At 35.3% G+C, this 25,682-nt stretch overlaps 1 protein-coding gene across 9 annotated transcripts in view; it reads right to left on the bottom strand.

The window, feature by feature from the left end:
• Positions 1-25,682, bottom strand: part of SDCCAG8 (serologically defined colon cancer antigen 8) — a 270,874-nt gene that overhangs the window by 195,312 nt on the left and 49,880 nt on the right. For all 9 annotated transcript variants that reach the window (XR_004234180.1, XR_004234179.1, XM_031968542.1 and 6 more), the window contains exons 7-10: positions 21,614-21,678; positions 20,053-20,235; positions 10,826-10,964; positions 4,774-4,926 (exon numbers count right to left, since the gene is read on the bottom strand). Coding sequence is in view for 7 of the 9 variants with exons in the window: in XM_031968542.1 (XP_031824402.1) it covers positions 4,774-4,926; positions 10,826-10,964; positions 20,053-20,235; positions 21,614-21,678 (540 nt within the window). In the remaining 2 variants the exon portion in view is untranslated. The remainder of the gene's footprint in view (positions 1-4,773; positions 4,927-10,825; positions 10,965-20,052; positions 20,236-21,613; positions 21,679-25,682) is intronic.

Below are 25,682 nucleotides of genomic sequence, written 5' to 3'. Positions count from 1 at the left end.
GCTGGATTTCCAGAACACTGACATCAGGTAAGTCCTTTACTTTGACAGGGGCAGACAGTTCATATAGAAGAATCAGGCTAGGAGAAACTAGAATACATTTTTAAACTCTTAATTCTTCCCTGTGTTCTGATCAGAGATTGTCAAGATGCACTCTGCTGAAGAAGGGATATAATTCCATTCAATGAACACTAATAGAATGCTTATTATGTGCTAGGAATTATGGTACAATGGGTAAGAGTCAGTTTAAAACATCTGGATTCAGGTCCTACCACTAATGAATACTGTGTGACTCTTAATAAATTACTTTTGTGCGCCAAACTAAACAATGAAAAAAACTCAAGAATAAGTGCTATTCCTTATAGATGGCCCACAACAGGCAAATTATAAGTGTTTTATTACATTCACATATCCGAATTACCAATGAAAAATAAGTAATTCCATTATAGACAAATAAATTAGTAAATATAAATTACTAAAAGTTTTTGGGAAAAAAAGGATAAGGAAAAAAAAAAAAAATCAGTATACCCAAAGCTGAATTCATTGTCATTCCCCAGAAATCTTTTTCCTTTATAATTCTGCTCATGATCAGCCAGATTTTTTTTTTTAAGTTGCTATCATGGATGTATGTAATCAGAAAAGACAGAGGTAGCAGCAGTTAAGAATAATAAATGGACAGCCCAAGAATTTGCATAAAATATTAAAAGGACCAGAGAAAGGCTTCCAGGATGTTAAGTAGGTTCCTTGGGAAGGATTTATACATATGGAAAATTAAAAGACATAACCAAAAATTATACAACCTGAGAAATATGGAGATTATGAACTAGCAGAAAATATGTAATTTGCATTAGTAGAGTGGCTCCATATCAATGAGAATCAGGGTTCCATTAAAATATTGAAATACCTTCTTTTAATTTTACTATGTGCCAAGCTATTGGAATATATGGGAGCCACATGACAGTGGCTGCTGGAGATCCAACCCAGACCTGCAGAATAGATCTCCTCTTGTGAGAGGATGATACAAAGAGACTGAGAGACAGTTGCTGTTCTCTGAACGCTCTCCTCTTCCCTCTGCCTCCAATTTATCTCATTCCCAGTCCTCAATACTTGTATCAGCAAAGGCTGCCTTGCAACTCCTTCAGATGCTATGATCCACAGCTGTGGAGGCTCTCAGAGAATTGACCTGTCCCTTAACAATTCCCCGTTTTTTGTTTTTTGCTGTTGTTTTCCTCCCACAGCATGGTACGCACACTGAGGAATGCAAGCAGCACTATCACTTCTGGATGGTTGTAGCAGGTGTTGATCTCATGGGGGCAAACTTTCAAATGGAGAAGAGGACCTTAGTCAGAACAGGCATTTAAGTGTCTCATCAGTCTCCTTGCTTGGCCCTTTGAAGTGTTGGCTCATTTAATTACCCTGACTAAAAAAGTCTTAGCGGGGGCTCTTCTTCCTTCCCCTCCCCACGGGTTACCAAAAGAAGAACTCTAAAAGGATCCTTCTCAAGAACTGCTCGGAAACACGTTGCTGGTTCTTCTTGTAATTCTTATGCTTCTTATAATCCACATTTAGGCACAAGCCTAAAGAGCCATCTGACAGTGACTGCTGGAGATCCAACCCAGACAGGTAGAATGGATCTCCTTGTGTAAGAGAATGATACAAGGAGACTGAGAGGCAGTTGTTGTTCTCTGACTGAGAGGCCATTGTGTTGTCTGACCTCTCTCCTTTTCCCTCTGCCTTCAACTTATCTCATTCACAGTCCATAACACCTGTGTCACCAAAGGCCACCCTTCAACTCCTTCAGATGCTGTGATCCACAGCTGTGGAGGATCTTGGAGAATTGACCTGCCCCTTAACACCAACCTTTGTATTAAGTACTAAGGATGAAACTAGAAAAGTAAGCCATCTCCTATCAAGGAGCTCACATTCTAACCGGAAGGGGAGGGAGAAGATAACATGTATGGAAAGTTTCATCTGATGGGAAAATCCTATGGTCTTTAGGATACAGTGGTAAAGCTATTAAAGCCTCTTCTTTCATTCCATTGGTAAAACTTTATATCCACATTTTAATATGCCAAACTCTTTAACAGTACAAAGAACTCTGGAGTTTCTCCAAATTCAGCAGCTGTATGTAGTTTCAGCATAAACAATTGCTGGATTTAATCTCCAGAGAAACTGCCTCCTAAGATGATGGTTGGAGCCCACTGGTCTGAAGTATGGCCATTCTCAAAGTTCTAGGGTTCAGAGCAGTCCTCATGAGGGAACATGATGGTCTCAAAGGTGGGAGCTGTCTCTCCTTTGGGCACTTCTGCTGCTTCAGTATGGCTAGTTTACCATGCATGTGTGACAACTGGTTGGCAATGGGCGAAAAGGGCTGGTCTTTATCAGAGATTCTTCCCCTGGCTAGAAGCAGGGTAAATGATTTGGAAGGTGCTGTTACTCCCAAGACTCCAAGGCCTATCACAGAGATTGACTGCATATCTTAACTGCTGACCAAAAAGATCATGCTTGCTGACTGGGGTGATCTTTTTGGTGTTGCAGTAAATGTATGTGTGTGTTAAACTTCATTAGGAAGTTTTGTCGATGTCTGTGCCATTATCCATTTCACATATTTTGGTATTGTTCAAATAGACCAGGTCAGTTATTTTAGCTGCTGGGAAATCTTATTTTCATTCTTTTTTCTTCATTTGTTGTTGACTTTATAAAGAATGTATCAGTTGCTTCATATATGCTTAAGGTTGATTCTAAGTTGATGACCCTATTAGAGATGGCTAATTCAGAAATGACGCCCACATCAATAATCAGTTCTCTGGTTATAAGCACAAAACATTACAAAAATGAAACAAACATTTACAGTTGCTTCTGACTCTTCTGGAATAAAATATTCACTATATATTAGTGTGGGCTTTTCTGTAATGGATGTTTTTAGCCTTTCATTTCTTGATCCTGTGCCATACTTTTCCCCCCAACACTTTTTTTTTTTTGCTATTCTCTCTTCAACCCACCTTGCCTTGAAGTCACTAAATATTGTAGCACATGCTGACTTCAAATTTGGAGACTCTTATCAAATACAATTCTTTTTAGAATTTCTAATTCATTCTCTGAAACAGATGCTGCTGTATAAGCTGCAATTATGCTCATGGTGGTCTTTTTGCTTATACATATAATGAGCACCATATATCTTGAAACGATCAAAGGAATTATTTTTCTTTTTGTCTTTGAGAGAATGATGAAATCAAGTTTTTATTTACCTCTCTAAGGACAGTATAAATCCTTCTAGCTATGATGCATTCTTATTTTCTGGCTTCATTAGAATGTAAATGATGGCACACTTCAAGTCAGTTGATTCATTGGCCTTTGAAGTAAAGATGATACATTGAGATTCATTTTTCAAATAAATTTATAGAAAGTCTCCAAATAATAAGGTTCTGACTGAGTACCCTACGTTCCACTTCTGTGTTATATTACAAATGTCCCTACCCAAAAAGAAGGTAGGAAGTGAGAATGGAGAGAACTGAACTGCTTTGATTTTTTTCCCTTGGTTTTATAGACAGTTGTGATCGGCTTTCTCTTCCTGAGGAGGTAAATCCTCTTACAGAAAAAATATGAAGCCTTTCCAACATAGGAAAAACCTGTTAGTTTTCATCCCTTTGATAGAGTCTACTAAGAAATGATGATCATATACTATTACAAAAAATTACTTTTGTGGAGAACGCAATCTTTTATGTAAAGATTAAAGTGACTGGGTCTGCATCCCAAAGAAATCATAAAAAAGGAAAAAGGGCTCACATATGCAAAAAATGTAGTAGTCCTTTTTTTGTAATAGCAAGGAACTGAAAATTGAGTAGATGTCCATCACATGGGGGAATGGCTGAATAAATTATGCTATATGAATATAATAGAATATTATTTTATAAGAAATGGTGAGCAAGCTGGCTGATTTCAGAAAAATCTGGAAAGACTTGCATAAATTGATACTGAGTGAAGTGAGCAGAATAAAGAAAACCTCACACACAGCAACAATGAGATTATGTGATGATCAACTGTGATGGACTCGGCTCTTTTAAACAATGATATGATTCAAATCAATTCCAATAGATTTGTGATGGAAAGAGCCATCCACATCTAGAGAAGTATGAAGACCCAATATGAATCAAAGCATAGTAATTTTCATCTTTTCTTTTGTTGTTTGTTTCCTTGGGTTTTTTTTCTCATTTTTTTTTCTCTTTTGATCTGATTTTTCTTGCATGGCATGACAAATATGGAAATATGTTTGGAAGAATTGCACATTTTTAACCTTTGTTGGATTACTTTATGTCAGAAGGGCAGGGAGGGGAAGAAAAATTTGGAACACAAGGTTTTGCATAGTTGAATGTTGAAAACTATCTTTACATGTATTTGGAAAAATAAAAAGCTACTGTTAAAAAAAAATAAAGATTAGAGCAATATGAAGTTCTTGAATAAAGCTCAAGAAAAAGGCAAAATATAAGAACACTGTCATAAACACCTAAAAGGGCAGCTAGGTGGCAAAGTGGATAGAGCACTAGCCCTGAAGTCAAGAAGACCTAAGTTCAAATCTGGCTTCAGACACTTAACACTTTCCTAGCTGTGTGACCCTGGCCCTTAATCCCAATTGCCTCAGCAAAAAATAAAAACAAACAAAAAAAATAAGACAAGGTTATAAATTTTAATTTTCTTTAATAAAGACTTGCTGATATCTAAGAAAGCCCAGCAACACATTTTCAACAACTACAGATTAAAATATTTAACACCAGTTACCGTTGCTCCCAGTTCTTCCCGTTCTTTTTTCATCTCTTGTCTCAAGGCCTCCTTTTCACCAAGTCGTTTCTCTTGCTGAATTACAAGCTCTTTTTCAAATCGACTTTTCTGTCTCTCCAGCTCAGTCTTAAACTGTTCACACTGAATTAAAACCTATTAGATAAAAATTAATATAACTGCTGAGTTACAAAATGTAAAAATGTTAAGAGCCTAAATTTTAAGATATTTTAAAAACTAATTTGAAGATTTTTGATTCTCATGTAAGTACTATCAGGATCAAAAACATCAACCTCAACTTTGAAGCAGAAGATGAAAAATAAAATCAGAGGCAACTTTTTTAATACTTTAAGCGAATCTTGTTTTTACTGAGAGATTTAACATAACATGAATAAATTGAGAAGTACAAGGATTTGGAGCCTTAGAGTAAGTAATATGATATAGGAATTTAGCCAAAGAGGTCAGAAAAAAAAAACAATTTCCCTTTACTCACCTTGAGTATATATCTTTAAAATAAAACATGTAATACTTTAACATATATAACATATATTAGTCTACCTGCCATCTGGGGAGGGGCTGGGAGGAAAGGAAAAATTGGAACAAAAGGTTTTTCAATTGTCAATGCTGAAAAATTACCCATGCATATATATCTTATAAATAAAAAGCTATTAAAAATAATAAAATAAATTATGTAAACATTAGACAGTTGCTTTTTTACAAATAAATATGATATTTAGACAAAGAATAATTCAATAACCAATTTAGAAATATGGCATTGAATTTAAAATTATATGCAAAGTACTGTTGAGATTTTATGATGATCAATCTTCCTTAAATATATTTAAGTCATGCTTTGGTTTACTATACTTTCATTAGTATAGTTGTTATAAAAACTAAGTAATATACTTACTAGTACAGTTGTTATAAATACTAAGTAATAAATTATAAGATAAAGTCACCCAGTAAGACTGTGATTGTAGAAAATGATACAAGTATTTATTTCCTAGTTGAATTTTTATTTTTATTTTTTTTTTAAAAGGGAAATTCTTACTTTACTCAGTTTATTCAGGAAAAAAAAAAAGTCTCCTTTATACTATTTCATGATGCCATCTTCTCCATCTTCTATATTTTTAGAAAGATAACATAAAAATAACACTAAATGGAATTGAGTGAGAAAACTAATTTTTTAAACCACATTTTAGTATGAAGCAGCTCCTTAACCAAAATAATAATCTCATATTTCTGCTCTCCCTTTAATTTTTAAAAAACCATATCTCACATGCAAGATAACTTAATCAATGAGACAATTTAATAAGATTAATAAGAAATACTCTAAACTTTTTTTTTTTTTTAAGTTTTGAGTAAGGATATGCTTCCCTCTAGTGAAAACTAGAATTAATACACTCTATCTCTTCAATTGGGGAACTCAATGAACTATTGCTTCTCTCTTACATGAGAATTTCTTTCATTTGAAAAACATAAAAATTATGATTTCCATAAAATTCTTCAATAAAGTTTCTGTTTTCATGGCTTAAGGAATCAGATCACTAAAAACAGAGAAGTAAAATGAAGAAAATAATGAGAAGGAACTTTAATTTAGACTTCAATGCAAAATGCATCTGAGCTTGATTTTGGATTAATTCCCAAGCTAACCTATTCTTTCTTTTATATTTATTTTGTTTTCCATGATCTATCAGCTAATGCAATAATAAAGGAGAAAAGTGAGGAGGGCTTGAACTTAGCTGGTAGCTGTGTAAAAAAACAGCAGAATAGGATGCTATGAGGTAGAAGTCCAAGGATTTGTCAGTTAATTGTATATGTGGGGTAAATAATAGTATGGAGTTTAGGATAATAAGGTTGGGAATGGGAAAGACTGGAAAAATAGTGATGCTTTTAACAAAAATATACAAGTTTAGGGCAGGGTACAAAAAGGATAATGATGTGTTAAATTTTAAGTTACATCTGAAAAGTCTTTAGGACATTCAGTTTGAAATGTCTAATAGTTAACTGATAATAGAGAACTAGAACTCAAGGCAGAAACTAGACTGAAAATGGGGATCTGTGAGTCAGTCACATAGCAACACTTGAACCCCTGTGGGTTCATGAGGTCACCAAGAGTGACTATTGAGAGAGAAAAGGAGAGGGCCTTGGACAAAGCTATCAGGAAAATTGTAAGGAATTATGATATGAAGAAAGATGGATTAGACAGGCAGGAAGAAAATCAACATGATCACAGCCCAGAAAGAAGAGAATATCCAAGTCACCAAATGCAGCAAATAGGAGAAAGAAAAAAGAAAAGAAAAGAAAAGAAAAGAAAAGAAAAGAAAAGAAAAGAAAAGAAAAGAAAAGAAAAGAAAAGAAAAGAAAAGAAAAGAAAAGAAAAGAAAAGAAAAGAAAAGAAAAGAAAAGAAAAGAAAAGAAAAGAAAAGAAAAGAAAAGAAAAGAAAAGAAAAGAAAAGAAAAGAAAAGAAAAGAAAAGAAAAGAAAAGAAAAGAAAAGAAAAGAAAAGAAAAGAAAAGAAAAGGAAAGGAAAGGAAAGGAAAGGAAAGGAAAGGAAAGGAAAGAAAAGAAAAGAAAAGAAAAGGAAAGGAAAGAAAAGAAAAGAAAAGGAAAGAAAAGAAAGAAAGAAAGACTATGAGATTTAGCAATTGATATCTTTCAGTGGGTAACTTTTCAGAAAGGGATTTCACTTAAGTGATGTGATAAAATATAAAAAAGGTTGACAGGTGAGAAGAGAGGAAATGAAGGTAGCCAAAGTTTCTTTCTCAAGGAGTTTTGCTAAGAAGAGAAATACATAACAGTATCTTTTTTTTTTTTTCCTGAGGCAATTGGGGTTAAGTGACTTGCCCAGGATCACACAGTTACACAACAGTATCTTGGGATGGCTGTGACTAAAAAAGATTGTTTAAAAACGAAGAAGCTTTGGACACATTTGAAAGGAATAAGAAGCTAATATACTGAAAAAGGCTGCAAAAGATTAAAGATGGGGTGATTGAAGTTACACAAGTTGCTGAAGAAAACTGGAGGGGTTTGATCAAGGACAAATACAGAAAGATATGCCTTGGCTAAGAGAAGTCCTTCCCCCTCCATTGTTAGAGACTAAAGGAATGAAATCAAGGATGGGAGATAATGTCAAGGTATTTTGAGATAAGGAAAAGGTGAGAAAAGGGAACTTATAGCATCAATTATCATTGCTGAGAGAGAGGAGGTGTGGCAGGCTTGAAAAGATAAGAAAAGCTTACAGAGAGTGAAAAGGAGTTATACTAAAGGGTAATGAAAAAGACTGCATTGTTGAAATGAGGACCCAGTCAAATTTATGATATATGCTTTCAATACTACTGTGTAACTTCCTCCAACTCTGTTCAGCAACAGTGGAGGAAGCAGATTATGGAAATAATCCAGAGGTGATAGTGGCAAGGAAGGAGTGACAAATAAGACCAAAAGGCAAAAGATTTGAGAACAAAGAATAACATAGATTTGAATTAGTTGACTATAGAGTCAAGACTGGAAAGGAAGGATAATGAAATCAAAGGAGGAATAATGTCATGACCTAGAACTAAGGGTCAGAGGATGCTCAAGCAATGAAGGCAAAGGAAAGATTTAGATTTCTGGTTGGACAGAAGAGTGTCAGTTATTTAATCAGAGATATAATTGGGGTGGGAAACATAATTTATTCTATTCTATTATCTGGCACACTGGGAAAAAATATTAGATAATAATAGTAATGCTATGCAACATGGTCTGCACAAATCTTCCTTTAAAAAAAAAAAAAAGGCAACACGTTTGCCACCCTGTCAAATTATGACTTTTTCTTATAAATTTCAAGATGAAAAGTTATCTTGAAGATTTGCCAATTTCACAGTGGAAATATATTTTTTTAATCTGGCGGAAGTATAAGCAACATACCGACACATTCCCTCAAAGCTAAGAATACTAATAGGGTAGTAAAATTCATCCCACTAAGTATAACAAAAGTGCAACCTTTTTCATTTTAGCATAACATGTTAACACAAAGTGATATAAACATATTGAAAAGAATTTTTGATTTCAGAGGAATAGCTATATTTCATTTTATCAAGTAGTACCTAGGGCAAATTCTGTTTCTATCAAAACAATAATTAAGGTAGGGCAGCATCCTTAATTCTGGATGAGAAATTGCTACAGAGTAGGAAATTTAAACGTTGTCTAATATTTATTTTGCTCCTCTAGGGAAAAAAAAGGTAAAGTAGATGATAGGAGTAAAAATGCTGGCAGAAAAGGTGATAGGATTATAAGAAATCATATTCTAATAAAATATTTCCTGCTCACAGGGAGCTTATTTTCTATTTCTATATGTAATCACTTATTGATTTATTGAGTAGTTAAAAAAAGAACCAGTTATCAGGCCAAAGGGTCCTCATACAGATGCAGAGGCTGTTCTGGTCTAGTGAGGTAGTCCCTTCAGTGCCAGCAAGACTAGCCCTAAAGGAGTTCCCTTACCACACTTCATCTGGGCAGATCTACTGAAAAGGCAAAATCCCCATTGTGCCCCTCCTCCAATACCTTCACTATCTATTCTGGTTCATATGACCAGGGGTAATAAGGCAAAGGAGATCAAGTATAAACAATCTGGCCTAAAGAGTTCTGGACTGGGAGTAAGGATTACTAGCAAGACAAGAATTGTTCTGATAAGAATTCTAGGTCTGTTTGTTGTCTGTAAAATGAAGAATTGGGGCAAAGTAATGGCAGATTGTAACTTGCTGTCATTTGGTCATGATGTGTGTCTATCTCAGCTCAGTTCCAATAAGACATCAATGAGTCATTTTCTGAGACTAGACAAATCACTTCACATCTTTCAGGCTTAGTAGTATCTCCTATGAGCATTAAAAAATCCTTAAATTTCCTCCCTGGTCTAAGATGATGCTTTTATGAATAGGGGAGGGGGGAATCAGAGGAAAAGCTTCAGTTCCTTCATTAATAAAAAGCACCAATTTGGGGAAGGATTGCCATTTCCTGATTTAACACCCAAGAATTGGGGTCATAGAAAAAATAGAAAAATAGAAAAATTCTATGTGAAGGGCAGCTAGATGGTACAATGGATGAGCACCAGCTCTGAAATCAGGAGGACCCGAGTTCAAATTCAGTCTGAGATACTTAATATGTCCTAGATATGTGATTCTGGACAAGTCACTTAACCCCAATTGCCTTGCAGCAGCAGCAACAACAACAAAGAAAGAAAATTTCTGCATACAAGATTTTGATGTCAGGATTTTTTTGGTGTTAACTTTTCCCTCCCCAATAAAAATATCTAAGATGGTATATATCATGAAGAATACTCGACTAAGATTCAGAAGGTCTTGGCTTGAGTCTTAGCTCTCGATTTACAATCTGTGTGACATTCCACAGGTCATATTAGCCTTTTTGAACATGTTTCCAAACTTATAAAAATTAAAAAGTTAGACTAGATGATTTCTAACATCCTTTCCAGCTTAAATTCCATGACCTGATGTTCTGCTTGTAAAAAAAATCATGCTATGATTGGCCTGCAAATACATTAATTCAACACTAGATGGTACCACAATATAAAATATTGAAATACAGAATGCAATTCATTTCATGGAACAATAGCAATTTGCTTTAAAATTAAGTTTAAATTTTATGTAATTTGACTTTCATACATTGTAATAAAGCAGATTCCTTTTCTTCACATATTATAAATCTCTTCACAACAGTCTGACGCTTCACACTCTAAAAAGAAAATAGAACTGTACACATATACACATGCACACATGTGTACATGCACATATAAGCTCTGTATACCTCTCTTCTAAATAACTTTTCAATGCTGTAGCTCTGAGTGATGATTTACTAGAAGTTTTTTTTTTTTTTTTTTTTTTTTGTTTTAAAGAATGAGAAAATTCTCCAAAGGATAAAAAGAAATGGACAGCAAAAAACAGACATCCATTGTGTAAGTGGTGGCCATAGAGAGTACAATGACAGAAGAATCGCAGAAGAAAATATCTAAAGAAAAAACAAGCTACTATTAAGGCTGCCCCTTAGTTTCTGCTTCACTCACCTTGGTTTTCTCAAAGTTGGCTTCTTCTGTCATCAGGACAGCCTGTTTCACTTGCTCATAGGCACTGGATTCCATTTGCTGCATCTCTGACAAAGTCTTCCTTACTGTAACTAGCGCAGACATTAATTCATCTCTTTCCCTATCAGCAAAAGGAAAAATCCAGAGCAAGAAACAATGAGACATGAATATATTCTAAACATCAAAATGGAGAAGAAATAAGAATTTAGATGCCAGCTTGGCACATCTTTAAATGTTCCTAAGAAAATGCCCTCTGCCCTAATAAAATAAAAAAATTAAAAAGAGAGACAGAGACACAGAGACACAGAGACACAGTGACACAGTGTGAATGAGTGGTGGATTAAATTTTTGAAAAAAAAGCTGGAGTATTCATTGCAGAACTGTATCCAGGCATGACAAACTGTTATGTAGTAAGACTAGGATAAAGCTGCAAATTGAGTCTTGAGGAAATTAGAAAATATTAATCCAATTTGAAAAGGGCTGGGGGTAGTGGGAGGTAAGGGTGGAGATGAGGATAGAAAAAAAATAATGGGAAAACAGAGGCTATTCCTGATAAAAGAAGATAAGTATGTAGGAGGTACTAGGTAGGCATAAAACTTTTACTATATATTGCTTTTTCATTTGCTTGAAATCTATATCATTTCCTTTCCCCAAAATACTATTTTCTTTCCCCTAAATTCAAATATGCCCCACTTCCTACTCAAAAACCTTCTTCAGAAGTTAGCAATACTGAATTATTATGGTCACTTTAAGATCATACTCAAGCGTCACTCAGTAGTACAAGGATAGGGAGATAGGGATGTTAAAAAAAAAAAAAAAACCAAATATTTATAAGTCACTATCCTTATCCCATAGGCAACAAGCTTGCATTTTCTTCTTAAATGCTTTTCTTTTTTTATTCTTGCCATATTCTGATTCTTGATGAGACTGGTTCCCTCCTAATAACAAAAGCCCTTTTGGCCACCTCTTCTAGCACTGGCTGTGTTTTCCGTCATTCCCTCTGCCTCTCTGAGGTGGAAGAGTTGGGAAATCATTTGTTCCCACTGCCATTCAACAACCTTTCCTCCTCAATCTCTTTCTATCCTGCAATCAGAATACTGGTAGCTATTGCCTAGTGACCTTAGTACCTTTTCCTTTCTTCCATGACTTTAGTGCCTGGATCAAAGCCATCTCTCCCTTTCCCCCAGTCTCCCAACCTCTGTCTTCATTTTAGAGGATTTGAATATATATGCTGATATTCCCTAACATACATTAATCTCAGTTTCTTACCTCTTATTCAAGATGTACTCTTTATTCTAGTTCAGCCACATAAGTCATGTCCTTGATCTCTCCATTACCTACAAATGTACCACCTTTCATATTTATGAACTCTAAAATTTTTTTCCAATCATGATCTATTGTTATTTCACCTCACCCTATGCCTTGGAACCCCAATCCAGTTTATCTATTGACATCTAATCCCTCAACCTCTCAGTTTTTTCCCAGGGATAATTGTCCTACACTACTTAGACTCTCCTCCCTTCCCCAATGACTTCTTGGGTAAACTACTTCAACTCCAAATTCTCCTTTTCTCTACAGTTCTCTGCCCCAAGATTTAAGATCTTACCCTGCTAAACCTCACCTTGGATCACTTCCAAATTCCTCTGCCTTTGCTCCTGTATATGTGCTGCTGAAAGCAGTTAGAGAAAAAACCTTAGGACTCTGTTGAGTCTACTACAAATTTAAGTTACACAATCTCCAGTAAGAGTTCAATATGAGAAGGCAATCCTTTTAGACCTCTTCCCCAAATAAATTCACAATCCCTACTCACTGTAGAGAATCTTTCAAATCTTCTCATCTCTCTTCAAACCTCCCATCACTCTCAGTGGAGAGTGTTATCTTGTATTTTACTGAAAAGATTTGGACCATTTCCAGAGAACTTCCTCTTCTTACCTCCTCTTCATTTCATAATATCCAGATGCCTTCTGCCACTATCTCCTTTTTCACTTTGTGTTATATGAAGAAGCCTTTTCCTTACTAAGGCAAAATCCTTCTATATACTCAAGTGATCCTATTACAATCTGTCTTCTTCAGTAAATTGCTGGCACACCTCTGTCTCATTATCCCTACTCTCACTTATCTTCAATCTCTCCCGTTTGTTATTTACCAGAAGCATGTCAATGAGTCCCCCCATTCTAAAAATAATAATAATCAAATCTTCATCAATCTATCTCTGATAGCTATCATCTCCTATATCTCTTCTGGCTTTGGGAGTTAAACTCCATAAGAGACATTCTATAATAGTCAACCATTTATTAAGTGCTTTTATGCGCAAAAAACTGTGTTACAAAAGAAAGGCAACATTGAATTTCTAGAGAGTAGAAACTATCTAATGAAGGAGATAAGTGAAAACAACTACAGGTACAACATGATCAACAATGATCAATAGAAGAAAGGAATTAAAATTAAGAGATTAGAGAAAGCTTTCTATAGAAAGTGGAATTTTAGTTGGGACTTAAAGGTGGTGAAATTAGAAGGGAGAATATTTTAGACCTGGAGGACAGTTAGTGAAAATTCCCTTGTTTAGAAAAACACCAAGGAATCCAGTGTTGCCAGATCTCAGAGTATACGTTGGGAATATAAACTGTAAGCATTCTGGAAAGATATGTTTGATCTTGGAGGCCACAGGAAGCTGCTAGAGTTCACTGAGTGGGGAGTAGGATGAGAGGTAACATAGGCAGACATATTTTAGGAAAATCTAAATTTTGTTAGCTGAGTGGAAGATGAACTGCAGAGGGAAGAGACCTTAGACAGGGAACTAACAGCAGATTATTTTATTGATCCAAGTACAAGGTGATGAAGGCCTTTACAAAGATGGTAACACCATCAGGAGGAAAGGGAATATACATGAAAAGTTAGAAAAGTAAAGCCATCAGGCTTCAGCAAAATATTGGATATGAAGAGAGGGACGACTCCAGGATGACACCTAGGTTTTGAGCCTGCAAGACTAGGTCAGAGGATAAGTGCCTTCCATAAAAGGAAAAATAGGAAGAAAGGATTTCTTGGTGGGGCAGATAACTTCAGTTTTGGACATGCGGAATGTAAGATGTCCAAAATATATCACACAGTCTTTTCTCTACCTTCATTCTTCTTTATCTCTTTGAACCGTCTGATGTTGCTGATCATTCTTCTTCATCCTAATGCTCTCTCCCGTCTGAATTTTTTGGAGACATTACTCTCTCCTAGGGGTTCTTCTACATATCTGACTATTCTTGCTTGCTCAATCTCCTTTGCTAGATCTTCACACAGGAAGAACTCTAACTCTGGGTTATCCTACAGGGTTCTTTCCTGTGCCCTCTTCTCTTCTCCCTTGATAACTGATTCACTTGGTTATCCTCTCAGTTCCAAACGGTTTGGCTACCAAAATGTAACGTCTAGACTAGCTGTCTGGAGGACCTTGGGATCAGTCCGAATCCCTGGTCTTAGAGGAGTGAAAACTTTACATGTTTTCTTACTCATTAGACCATGAACTCCTTGAGATGAGGGTCTATTTTCACTTTTTTTTTTTTTTTGGTATCCTTAGTGCCTGGCACAAGTTGGCAGTTGGGTAAATATTCACTGATTGACTGATACAAGAATAAGTTAACAAAACTAATGTAATAATGTAACTTGGGTCACTGCTCACCAACTCCTAACAACATTCACAGGCCCACTAAAATGAAAACTGTTAAAAATAGAATGAGCTGTTTCACAAGGGGGTAGAGAGTCTTTAAGGAGAAGGGAGATAACTAATTTCCAGGATGTTGTAAAGGGGATTTCTGTTGTTATCTGTTATTCTAAATGACTTCCAAGATCCTTTCCAACTCTTAAGATATTATGAGATATTTATCAAAGATATAATTGAAATAAATGTCAAAATGCCTCAGAACAAAATCTAGGTAGAGTGAGATCTCAGAGCTGGAAATAAACTCCACATTCTTTGAATAAAAAGATTCCAAGATAAATTTGCTAATGTTTACAAGTGGCCATTGGGCAAAAAGGAGAGCTAAAGAATTTAATCAATAAGTTGTACAAAAGAACAAAAACACAACTTAAACAATTAAGGTGTTATTGACTAAGGAAAATGCTAAAATTGCCCAGAAATTCCCAATGCAGAAAGTGTTTTAAAAGTCATTAAAAGGCAGAACAAGGAATGGGCTTATAAATCCAATGTATATTTCTCTATAGGTTTTGGACTATTGTGAGACTCCAATTTTGAAACTATGGTTTTAAATTCAATTGGAATAACTGTTTACAGTTTAAAATTTGGCAATAAAAAGAAAAGTGCCTGCCAAGAAGCAACTATAATTTTTCAAATTTTAGCTGGCTTAAAGAGAAAACTAACTGAAGGAAGAATTTAGCTTTGTTATTGTTTTAATTCAAAGGTAGTACTGCAATTTTTTTTTTAAACAACAAATAGTTTTAAAATTTTGAGAAATCTATAATTATGCAACACTGTAGTTTCATAGAACTTCAACTGCAAGTCATATAACACATGTGGGAACTTTTTCAAAGAATAAAAATGTGATACAGCTGACTTAAAGAGTCATTTGTGATGTTAGATTTAATTACAATGCCTTTCTTGTGCCCAAGTTTAGAATATTTCCCATTGGAATTTCTTCACATAGAAAGGTTTTAAATGAAATTAATTTTGGTTAAATTTCAAAAAGAGAAAAAGGAGACAGAGATGGTGAGAGACAGAGACAGTGAGAGATAATTACTTGGATTTGTAATCCAAGTCAGGAAAACTAGATCCAATGCCATGACATTTTTGGCAACTTAACATTTTTGTGCCTCAGTTTCCTGATCTCTAAATTGGATAACTTAGTATTTTGCTAACTACAGACCTTAAAATATTATTAAAATGTAAACTTATTATTAAAATAAATGATATATGTATTGGACTACCTGCCATCTAGGGGAGGGGATGAGGGGAAGGAGGGAAAATTTTGGAACAAAGTTTTGCAAGGGTCAATTTTGAAAAATTACCCATACATATGTTTGTACATGGATGATATATTGGGATGCGCACCTGAGGAACAAATGTTAGAAGCATGTCTACAAAAGACCATAGAAACACTAAGGAACTACAAACTGTACATAGCTCCAGAAAAAATTCAAAGATATGCTCCTTTTCAATATTTAGGATATGAAGTATACCCTAAGGTACTTACAATACTAAAACTGTTCTTAAGAACAGGGAAGCTAAACACCTAAATGACTTTCAGAAATTGATAGGAGATATCCAATGGATGTGACCAGTGTTAGGGTTGACTACCTATCAATTGCAACTGTTATATGACATTTTAAGAAGAGACAGTGCTTTAAATTCACTACGTTAGTTTACAAAAAAAGCTCAAAAGTCTTTGAGAGAAGATAAACTGGCTTTATCCAATGTGATTGAAAGAGTCACTCAAAAACCCTTGGAAATATCAGTTTTTGCTATACAAGAGGCACCCACAGCAGTCCTTCATGAAGGAGATAGTGTAATGAAGTGGGTGAACCTCCCGGCACAACCAGAACAAAGCCTTATTCCTTACCCAGTGCTTGTGGCTAGAATTTTATTAAAGGCCATTAAGTGACCAGTACAATTATCTGGGACAAGATCTGACAAGATATACACCTTTTATACTAATACACAAATTAATGTGTGCTGGGAAACCATCCCAGAGTGGCAAATTTTATTGGCCATGGCTCCAAATTTTACACATGGGTCTTCATTAAAGATAACCAGACTATTACATAATTGGCCATGGATTCTTGAAGAAAAAGTTTCTAAAGATCCTCTTAAAGGACCAACTATCTTTACAGATGCATCCAAACATAATATTTGCTTTGTATACTCTCTTGACTTAAATAAAGAGAGTAGTCAGAACTCCTTTTCAGTCCACTCGGCAGAATGAATTGTATGCAATCATTCTAGCTCTTATTATCCAGGAGATATGATATCTGATTCAGCCTATTCAGTAGGTGTGGTACAAAGAATTGCCACAGCCCAAATAAAATTTATACCCTCTAATATATATCAGCTCTTTAAGGAACTTCAAGAGCAAGTGAGAAAGCATCCAGGTAAGATTTATATCTTGCATGTCCACCCTCATAGTGGCCAGGTCCTATTTTTGATGGTAATTCAAAGACAGATAGCCTTCTGACTATGTTGGCCAATACTCTTTTATTTCAAGCAGCCCAGGAATCTCATTCTAAATATCATCAGGCTGCTTGAGCTTTACATTTATAATTTGAAATAACGAGAGGAAGCTAGGAGCATAGTAAAAGCCTGTACAGCTTGCCTTCCTTTCCATGCTCCTCCACTGCCTCTAGGGAAGAACCCTCATGGTTTGAGACCCAATGAAATTTGGCAAATGGATGTGACCCATTATAAATCTTTTGGTCGTCTTTTATCCTTTTCAGGATTCACTTTTATAATACCAGCAACAAAAGAAACAGCCCCAGTGGTCACTGAATGCCTTATCCAAGCATTTGCAATTATGGGTGTGCCACAAGCAATAAAAACAGATAATGGACCTGCATATACTTCTAAACATTTTGCACACTTTTGTGCACAGTATAAGATTTTACACACCACGGGCATACCTTTTAATCCTCAAGGACAGGCAACAGTAGAGAGGAGAAACAGAGACATTAAGACACTCCTCCAAAAACAAAAGAAGGGGGAGCCACAGGTAACCCTAGAAAACTTCAAATCTAGCTCTTTATATTATTAACTTCTTGATTTTTGACAAAGATGCACTGGCCTGGCAGACAGGTTTTATAACCCACCGGAAGGGCAGTGTCCAGTGCGAGCAGCTCCATTATCTTTAGATAATCGCCAGGTGATGTGGAGAGACCAGAAATGGTAAATGGAAGGGACCAGATAGGTTTACTGCTTGGGGGAGAGGATTTGCTTGTATCTCTACAGGTGGAGAAGGAATCAGATAGGTACCAATGAGCCGTATTCGCCTTATCCATCGGAGAGAGATGGAGCAGACCCTTGAAACAAAGAAGACCCAAAAAATATCGGGTGGTTCTGTTGCTGATTGTGCTCACCCACTGAAAGAGCATGGCAGTTATGGTGTTTGACTCAAGGACATCGAAAATTGTTGGACTTCAAAACCCTCAGGAATCACTGGATTCTCTGAGACATGATAAGACTGTTGTAGGACTTGAAAGCCCTCAGGAATCATTGGATTCTTTGAGACATGATAAAACTGTTGTAGGACTTGAAAGCCCTCAGGAATCATTGGATTCTTTGAGACATAATAAGACTGTTGTATGACTTGAAAGCCCTCAGGAATCATTGGATTCTTTGAGACATGATAAGACTGTTGTAGGACTTGAAAGCCCTCAGGAATCATTGGATTTTCTGAGAAATGATAAGACTGTTGCAGGACTTCAAAATCTGCTGGAATCATTGGATTCCCTGGAACGTGAAGCAATGGACAATAGATTGGTTTTGGACTATCTCTTGGCTGCTGAAGAAGGCATATGTGTGACTGTTGTTTACATATCCTCCTTCTAGGACTTCTGGAAATCTTTTACACACCATGTTGATTCATATTGTTTGTTATATCACTACTTGCATGTACAATTCATGTTTGTTGCACCACATTGAGCCTGCACTGACTGAGGGTAGAGTCATCACTAATAGTCTGTGCGTTATTGCTATGTGCTTTGTAACACCTCCCATGCTGATGGGTTTGTGCATAACTGTTTCTAATAAGACCCTTCAGCCCGCTAGCAATCCCCACTTCCTTTTGGTGCTTTTCATCTCCCTTCCTGAGATGTTGGGGGGATGTGATCACCTCCTTTTCGGTGTTTTCACCTCCTTTCCTGAGAAGTCAGAGAGGGCATGATCACCTCCCCTTGGGGGCTCTCACCTCCCTGAGAGGTCAGGGATGGCGTGACCACCTGTGTTCTAAAACAAAAGAAAGCAGGAGATGTAGTGGGCTGAAACTGAGCAGATGCACTGAGGTTTGAACAAGCAAGCACATAAGGCTAATTACCAATTGGACAATACTCTATTTGCAATTGCTTGGAAAATGACCCGCACCACCATTATGTGCTGGCTCAATTTGTTGACCTATAGAGAGATTTGGAGGAGGGATTGTAGGGTGGAGTGAGAAAGCCAGAGTGACTCTTAGCCGGATTCATGTGGCCATTTCTCTAATGTCCACAAAGAATAAAGATAAAGGACTTTTGCTTATCCTGACTCCGGCTGATTCTAAAGTATCTTGGATGCTAAGGCAGTCTTCACAGATAATGGTTAAATCTAGTTTAGCATTGATTTAATGCTACAACAAATAATGGTTTCCTAGTGAGATAATGATTGGCTTATACTCAGTGTACAGCATATAAGCAAGAAGCTCTCAGGGCCAGGGTAGACAGAGCACTAGAAGCTCTTGGAGCCTCAGGCAGGATTCAGTTGGGGAGATTCAGAAGACAGAGAAGGCAGCAGGAACTTAAGCTCTCCGAACCAAGGAGAGAGATAGGCCTCTAAGAAAGCTAACCCCCTAAGGAAAGGAGAAAGAGTTGGAAAGAGACAATAAAGGATTTGGACTTTAATCCCTGGCTGCACTTGGGGTGATTACTGAACTGAAATGAAGGCTGCTCCCAGAAGTCCCCCAAGAAACCTGCTCCCAGAGAACATTACATTTTAGAGAAGAATATTGCATGCCCCCTCCCCAAGATAGTAAGTAATCTGACATAGCTATGTCATATTATCATATCATATGTGCAATTCTTTTAAACATATTTTGATATTTGTCATAGATCCTTCTATTTGGCCAATGAGATCACCAAATAAAATAGTATGGTGGAAGAGAAGACAGTCCAAAAAACAAAGCTCTAGAGATATTCCCATTGTGTAACCTGTGTAAATCTATTATCATAAAAGTCCAAAATTGCTTTAACCAGCCAATACTTCATTAAAAGGAACACTGGGGTAGAATGTATTTTTCATTTTATGATGATAAGTGAATGAGAGAAGAAAGGGGCTCATGGAAAACTTAAGATGAAACCAGAGAGGAAACCCGAAAAAAGGCAACAAACCTGTCAAGATTTTGTGAGCACCATTTTCTCCATTAACCACAATGAAACCATCAAATCTGGAGTAGTCAATGATTTTAAAATCACATAGTTTTCAAAGTTAGGAAAAAAAAATAAGATGTTGATATGCATATATGTATACTTACGTGGTCAATCTTTCAATGGTCTGTATGTGAGAATTGGTATGAGTTTGAGCAAGGACAGCTTCATGTTGAGAACATTTTAAGCAAAGACCACCAACACAGTTAGAAGCTGAAAGGGCAGATTCTTGATGCCTTAGTTTCTTCTTGAGTTCTTCACACATGTTCTGAGACTCAGACAAGTCTTGGCTAAAAAAGAAGAAAACAGAAGATAAATCTTATAAATGAACCAAACTCAATATATGCATCTTCATTTATATGGAATTTTTCAAAAACAAATGCTTATTTCTTTACTTGTTAAATGGAGACATCTTGGATGAAGGAAATCTTTTTCCCCCCCTGAGGTAATTGGGGTTAAGTGACTTGCCCAGGGTCACACAGCTGTAGGTGTTAAATGTCTGAGGCTAAATTTGAATTCAGATTCTCCTAACTTCAGGGCTGGTACTCTATCCACTGTATTATCCAACTTCCCTCAAGGAAATCCTTTTAAGCAACAATCCAACCAATATCAATTTTTAAAAAGCCTTAAAATATTGTATGAAGCAAAGCTTTCAATTCAGTCAGTTTCCCTTTAATGTCCTGAAGCAAAAAATAATCTTAATACTATGCTCTGAAAAAGTTGGACACTTTGGGAACATATTTCAAAAACAAAGCAAACTTTGGACATTATAAAAGAAGTTGTAGATTTTTTTTTTTATTATAACAACTTTTTATTGACAGAACCCATGCCAGGGTAATTTTTTTTTTTTTTTTTTTTTTTTTTTACAACATTATCCCTTGCACTCACTTCTGTTCTGATTTTTCCTATCTCTCCCTCCACCCCCTCCCCTAGATGGCAAGCAGTACTATATATGTTGAATATGTCACAGTATAGCCTAGATACAATATATGTGTGCAGAACCAAACGGTTCTCTTGTTGCACAGGGAGAATTGGATTCAGATGGTAAAAATAGAGGTTGCAGATTTTTAAAGCTCAAAGGCTGACTGCATCGACCAAAATGGTAGATAAGGAAAAAATACTGTAAATATAATAAAGAACTCTAACAAAAAGTTTGAGTTTCTATAAAAATAAATATTTTCAATTAATTTCCACTGAAAAAAATGCAGTTTTATTCCAATAAGGGTGGTCTAAAATCTAAGACCTTTTGTTTGCTAGTATAATAATGGTAAATATATATATCATTTGACAACAGAAAAGAAGTCACAATGTTTTGGAATTGTACAAGTTACAATTCCAAAAATACAATACAAATTTGAGGCAAAATGAAGAAACTTATGCATATTTATAAAAATTCACCTTTTGGACTGGTACATTCTTGTTGAAGTTTTTAGTCTATAAAATTTTAAACTGAAATTTGAAAAATATAAAGAGACATTTTAGAACCTCTGAAACCAAAAAGTTTCCTGAATTATTTTGAGAAATGTCATTTCAAAAAACAGTACTTCTACTACCAGCAAACACTTTTTTGGCGTATGTTAAAGTTTGCTATTTTTGTTATTACTGAATTTGCATTAGATCTTTAATTTTTTTTTAAATAAATACTTTAAATAAATTGTTTCACTTTACCTCAGTGTCTTGACTTGAGATTCTAATATTTCATTCTTTTCTTCATAAATAAGTTTTAGCCTTTCCTTTAAAAAAAAAAAAAAAGTATATACATAAATATTTTTTCATGATCATATATCCTTTACAGTGTTGTCTAACTCAAATTCAATTATCAAAAATGAGTCCAATCATCTTTTCTATCCCATCAAAAAAAACCCTCCAAAAAAATCCAAAACTGTGCTTTTTAGAAAGGAAATTTTTCCTTCTCCAACCCCTTTTATTATCCTGAGGTAAGTATTTCTAAAAAATGCATAAGTTTCTGCCATTTCTGTATCTCAAAGGATGAAATAATGAAGAACTATCCCTGCAAGTCCTATTTCTGATATTTAGAAAGAACTGAGTAAATATGCCCCTTTACAGACAATGTGGGAGAAGTATTTCATTAGATTTGCCAGAGCAACAAGCCTCCTTCCAATTTCTGCTTCTCTCTATATCAAGGCTAGCTGCTCCTTGAAGTATTGTGACTAACATTAAAAAAATAATTTTTTAAAAGAAAGAGCTAGCTGCACTGGGGCTGAATCTAGATCAAGAGCAGTTTCTCACTTAAAAGGTTCTTGAATGTTCAACAATGATTACTGGAATAGTTTACAAACTAAATGTATTTAACAAGTGTAATGAAAGGATTATAAATGAAAAGATCTCTGACCATGTATGAATGGTAGTTAATACATAAATTTTTATTGAAATTAGTATTTCATATTGAACAATGAAACTCATATTTTATCATTAATAAATACATGGCAACATTCCTCACTTGGCTTAATTATTCACCACAAACCAACAATTTTTCCCTAATTAGTTTTATTTCTTGCTAATTTTATGTCATTTTTCATCATTTCTAATCAATTGTGCTAGGTATATAAAATAAAAAGAGTCAAGAAACCCTTCTTTATCAGTACAAAAAAAAATAAATATCAAACTATTTGGCATCAAAAGACATACATTTGAATCTTGGTTATACTATGGGCAAGTTATGTGACCTGAGGTAAGTAAATTAAGTAAAGTCTGTTTCACCATTTGTAAGATAATATTTGTATTTCAAACTATATAAGACTGTAGTATTTATGGGAATAATAAATAGAAATAAAATGTCTTGTAAAGTTAGTATGACAAATGTTGAACAGTAATCACTGTGTCTATCATAAGTCTGACATGTTCCATAAATTGGAAGAAAAATTAGAATATTAGAGTTTTTACTTAAGGACAATCAAGCTTAGCTTTGACTGAGAGTTAGTCTGTTTCTAATTAGGTAAAAATGCTGTATATGAAAACAGTATAATTTAAATAATTATCTTTTTGCTGGAGGACACTAATAAGCCCAAGAAAAGTAGAAAATTTTAGTTCAAACAAATGATTATATTTAATGAAGAAAGTCTTAGTAAATAAAGACATGTAATAAGATATACCCAGACTACCTAGACAAGGGCAATTCTTAACTATTTTTGTTATGGAATCTGGGGGCAGTCTGGTGACTGCCTATGAAACCTATGGATTCTTTAACAGAACCAAAAATATTGTCTATATTCATAATTGAAAGAAATAGTAAATTTATTTAGAGGTTATTGAAAATAAGGATAGAAAATTATCTGGCAGTTATCAACAAAATGTAAGAGAAAAATCTTATCAGATTTCATCTTATGCTCTTGTTCTCTAGAATTAAATTTAGTCTCTCTCCTACAACTCCAGTTAAATACAGAGAAAATGCAGTTTGGGACAAAGGTTGCGAAAAGACATTAAATGACAAAGTAATTTCTATTTGATCTTCAAGAAAACAGTCAGTCATTGGAATTTTTTGAGAAGAGAAATACAACTGAACAGGTTTTTTAGGAAAATCACTTAAACAACTATGTAAATGAACTACAGAAAGGAGAGCCTTGAGGGAGAGACACCAATGAAGAGCCTATTGTAAATAGCCAGGTGACAGCTGATGAGACCCAGAACAAAAGGAGACACTCACAAAGTAGATAATAGGGGACAAATTGAGAGATGCTGTAGAGGTATAAACAAGACTTGGCAATGAGTTAGGTACATGCTGAGAGTGGAGATAAAGAACTGAAGATGACATTAAGATTGTAAACCTGGATAACAATGAGATTCAACAAGATGGGACACAGGACTGAAACATCTCTCTGGAAGAAATACATTATTCAAAACAAACAGAATAGATTTAAACAGGGAGAGATGGAAAGATATTATTGGGGTTCAGGAAGTATGGACCCCAAAAATATATTGGGGTTTCAGACTGATGTCACATGGTATCTCAAAAGAATCTGTAGGCTTAGATCATCTCCAAATCAAGAGGCAAAAATTTTATGATGTTGCTAACAACAGCTAATTTGCATCTGGGGTTTTAGCAATTAACAATTGTCATTAGACAGACTAAATCTTAATAAAATTACTGCCATAAAGTTGAAGGTTCTTAATGAACCTGCAAAGAATTGAATTATTACATCACTGACTGGCAGCTAAGGAGTTAGCAAGGAATTGAGGTACAGATAGACTTTTTATAGGGGAGAAATAAAGAAATAACCTTGGGTGTGGACATCATAACTTGGTCTTCTGATTGGATAAGGTCATTGTAATGTTTGCCAATGCAAAGAATTATAAAAGGAATAGTAAAAGTAATAAAGTACATACAGTAATAAAATCCTGCTTAGGAAAACAAAAGACCTAATTAAAATATCAGTGCTCCTCCCTGCTTGCCTCAGAGAGTAATTCAGGTTCTCTGGGTCAAAGCCCACCATCTATCAAGGATCAAGAACCCTATCAGTATCATATGATAAAAAGATACATTAAAGTAAGGATGGGAAATACAAGGGCAAATATCAAGGAAATTATTTGAATAAGTATTAGTAAAGGGAGAAAGATGAAACCGTTCTAAAAACACACCAGTATTCATAGGCAAAAAGATGAATAGTTTGATAAATAAATCACAAAAACTCAGAACTGTTAAAGGACAATGACAAATGAATGATACTATGGACAACAAAGGAAAGAAAAATTAAAAAAAAAAAAAGGTTCTGGGAAAGGTAACAGAACTGATATGGTATAGTTTCTAGGAAAATACAGCCATGATTTTAGGGTCCCCTGCCCTTGGGGGGGGGCGCTTCTGTTCTAACAAGAAGTCAGTAGTCCTAAATTTTCTAGCTTTGGAATCTGCCCCCCACACCTTAGTTAAATAGCTTCTGGCCTCAGAAACTCCCACAGATCAAACTCCTGAGACAATAGTGAACAAGACTACTCCTCAATTCATAGATGACTGATAATCTTGTCAGTCAGCCAATTTCCAGAGCTACTCCTGAATTCATTGCTGATTTATAATCTGGTCAGGGAGAACCAAATTCTGGAGATTACTCCCTAGAGCTACCCTTAAGCCATAGAATTAGCATATCTATGGTAGAAGCTGGATAAATGTATCTCCTTGCTTCAGTTTCTCTGCTGAATTCCCTTAAAATAGCATTACTTACGATAAAGCTTTGCCTTTTGACTAGGAGATAAATTCAAGCCTGCAAATTCTTTTGAGATACACCTCACAACATTGGTCTGGAACTTTTGGGGTCCCCTTTCCCAACCTCAACAGAATCACTGACTGAATTAGAAGTGATGATAATAACATACAAAATATAGGGTAGGATGGCGGGGAGGAGAGAGTAGGATAATATACTTCTGGTCAGGTAACCTAGATTCAATTCTTACCTCTGACTATTCTTTATTATATGACCCTGGCCAAGTTAATATAGAGATATAAATTGTTATCATGCTTCTTCCAAGTATAAACATTTTTAAATTGAGGATAAAAATAAGTAGATAACAAGAAATGAAAACCCAAGAAAATGGTGGAAAAGGTCAGATAGCAATCTCTGCTCCTAATATTGTTCTGCCTCAGTTTGCCTAAACTGTTCTGTCTTAGTCTCTCTAGTGTTAAATTCCCTTCCTAGCCATTTGGACTGAGATAATTAGGGCTGGATGCCCTAACCACTAGCATTCCAAAGAATCATAAATTAAGATGGTTTATCTCAAGTTATGTAGG

This window comes from Sarcophilus harrisii, chromosome 4 (assembly GCF_902635505.1).
Source record: "Sarcophilus harrisii chromosome 4, mSarHar1.11, whole genome shotgun sequence".
Taxonomy (NCBI): Eukaryota; Metazoa; Chordata; class Mammalia; order Dasyuromorphia; family Dasyuridae; genus Sarcophilus; species Sarcophilus harrisii.
This window is presented reverse-complemented; position numbering and strand designations above follow the sequence as displayed.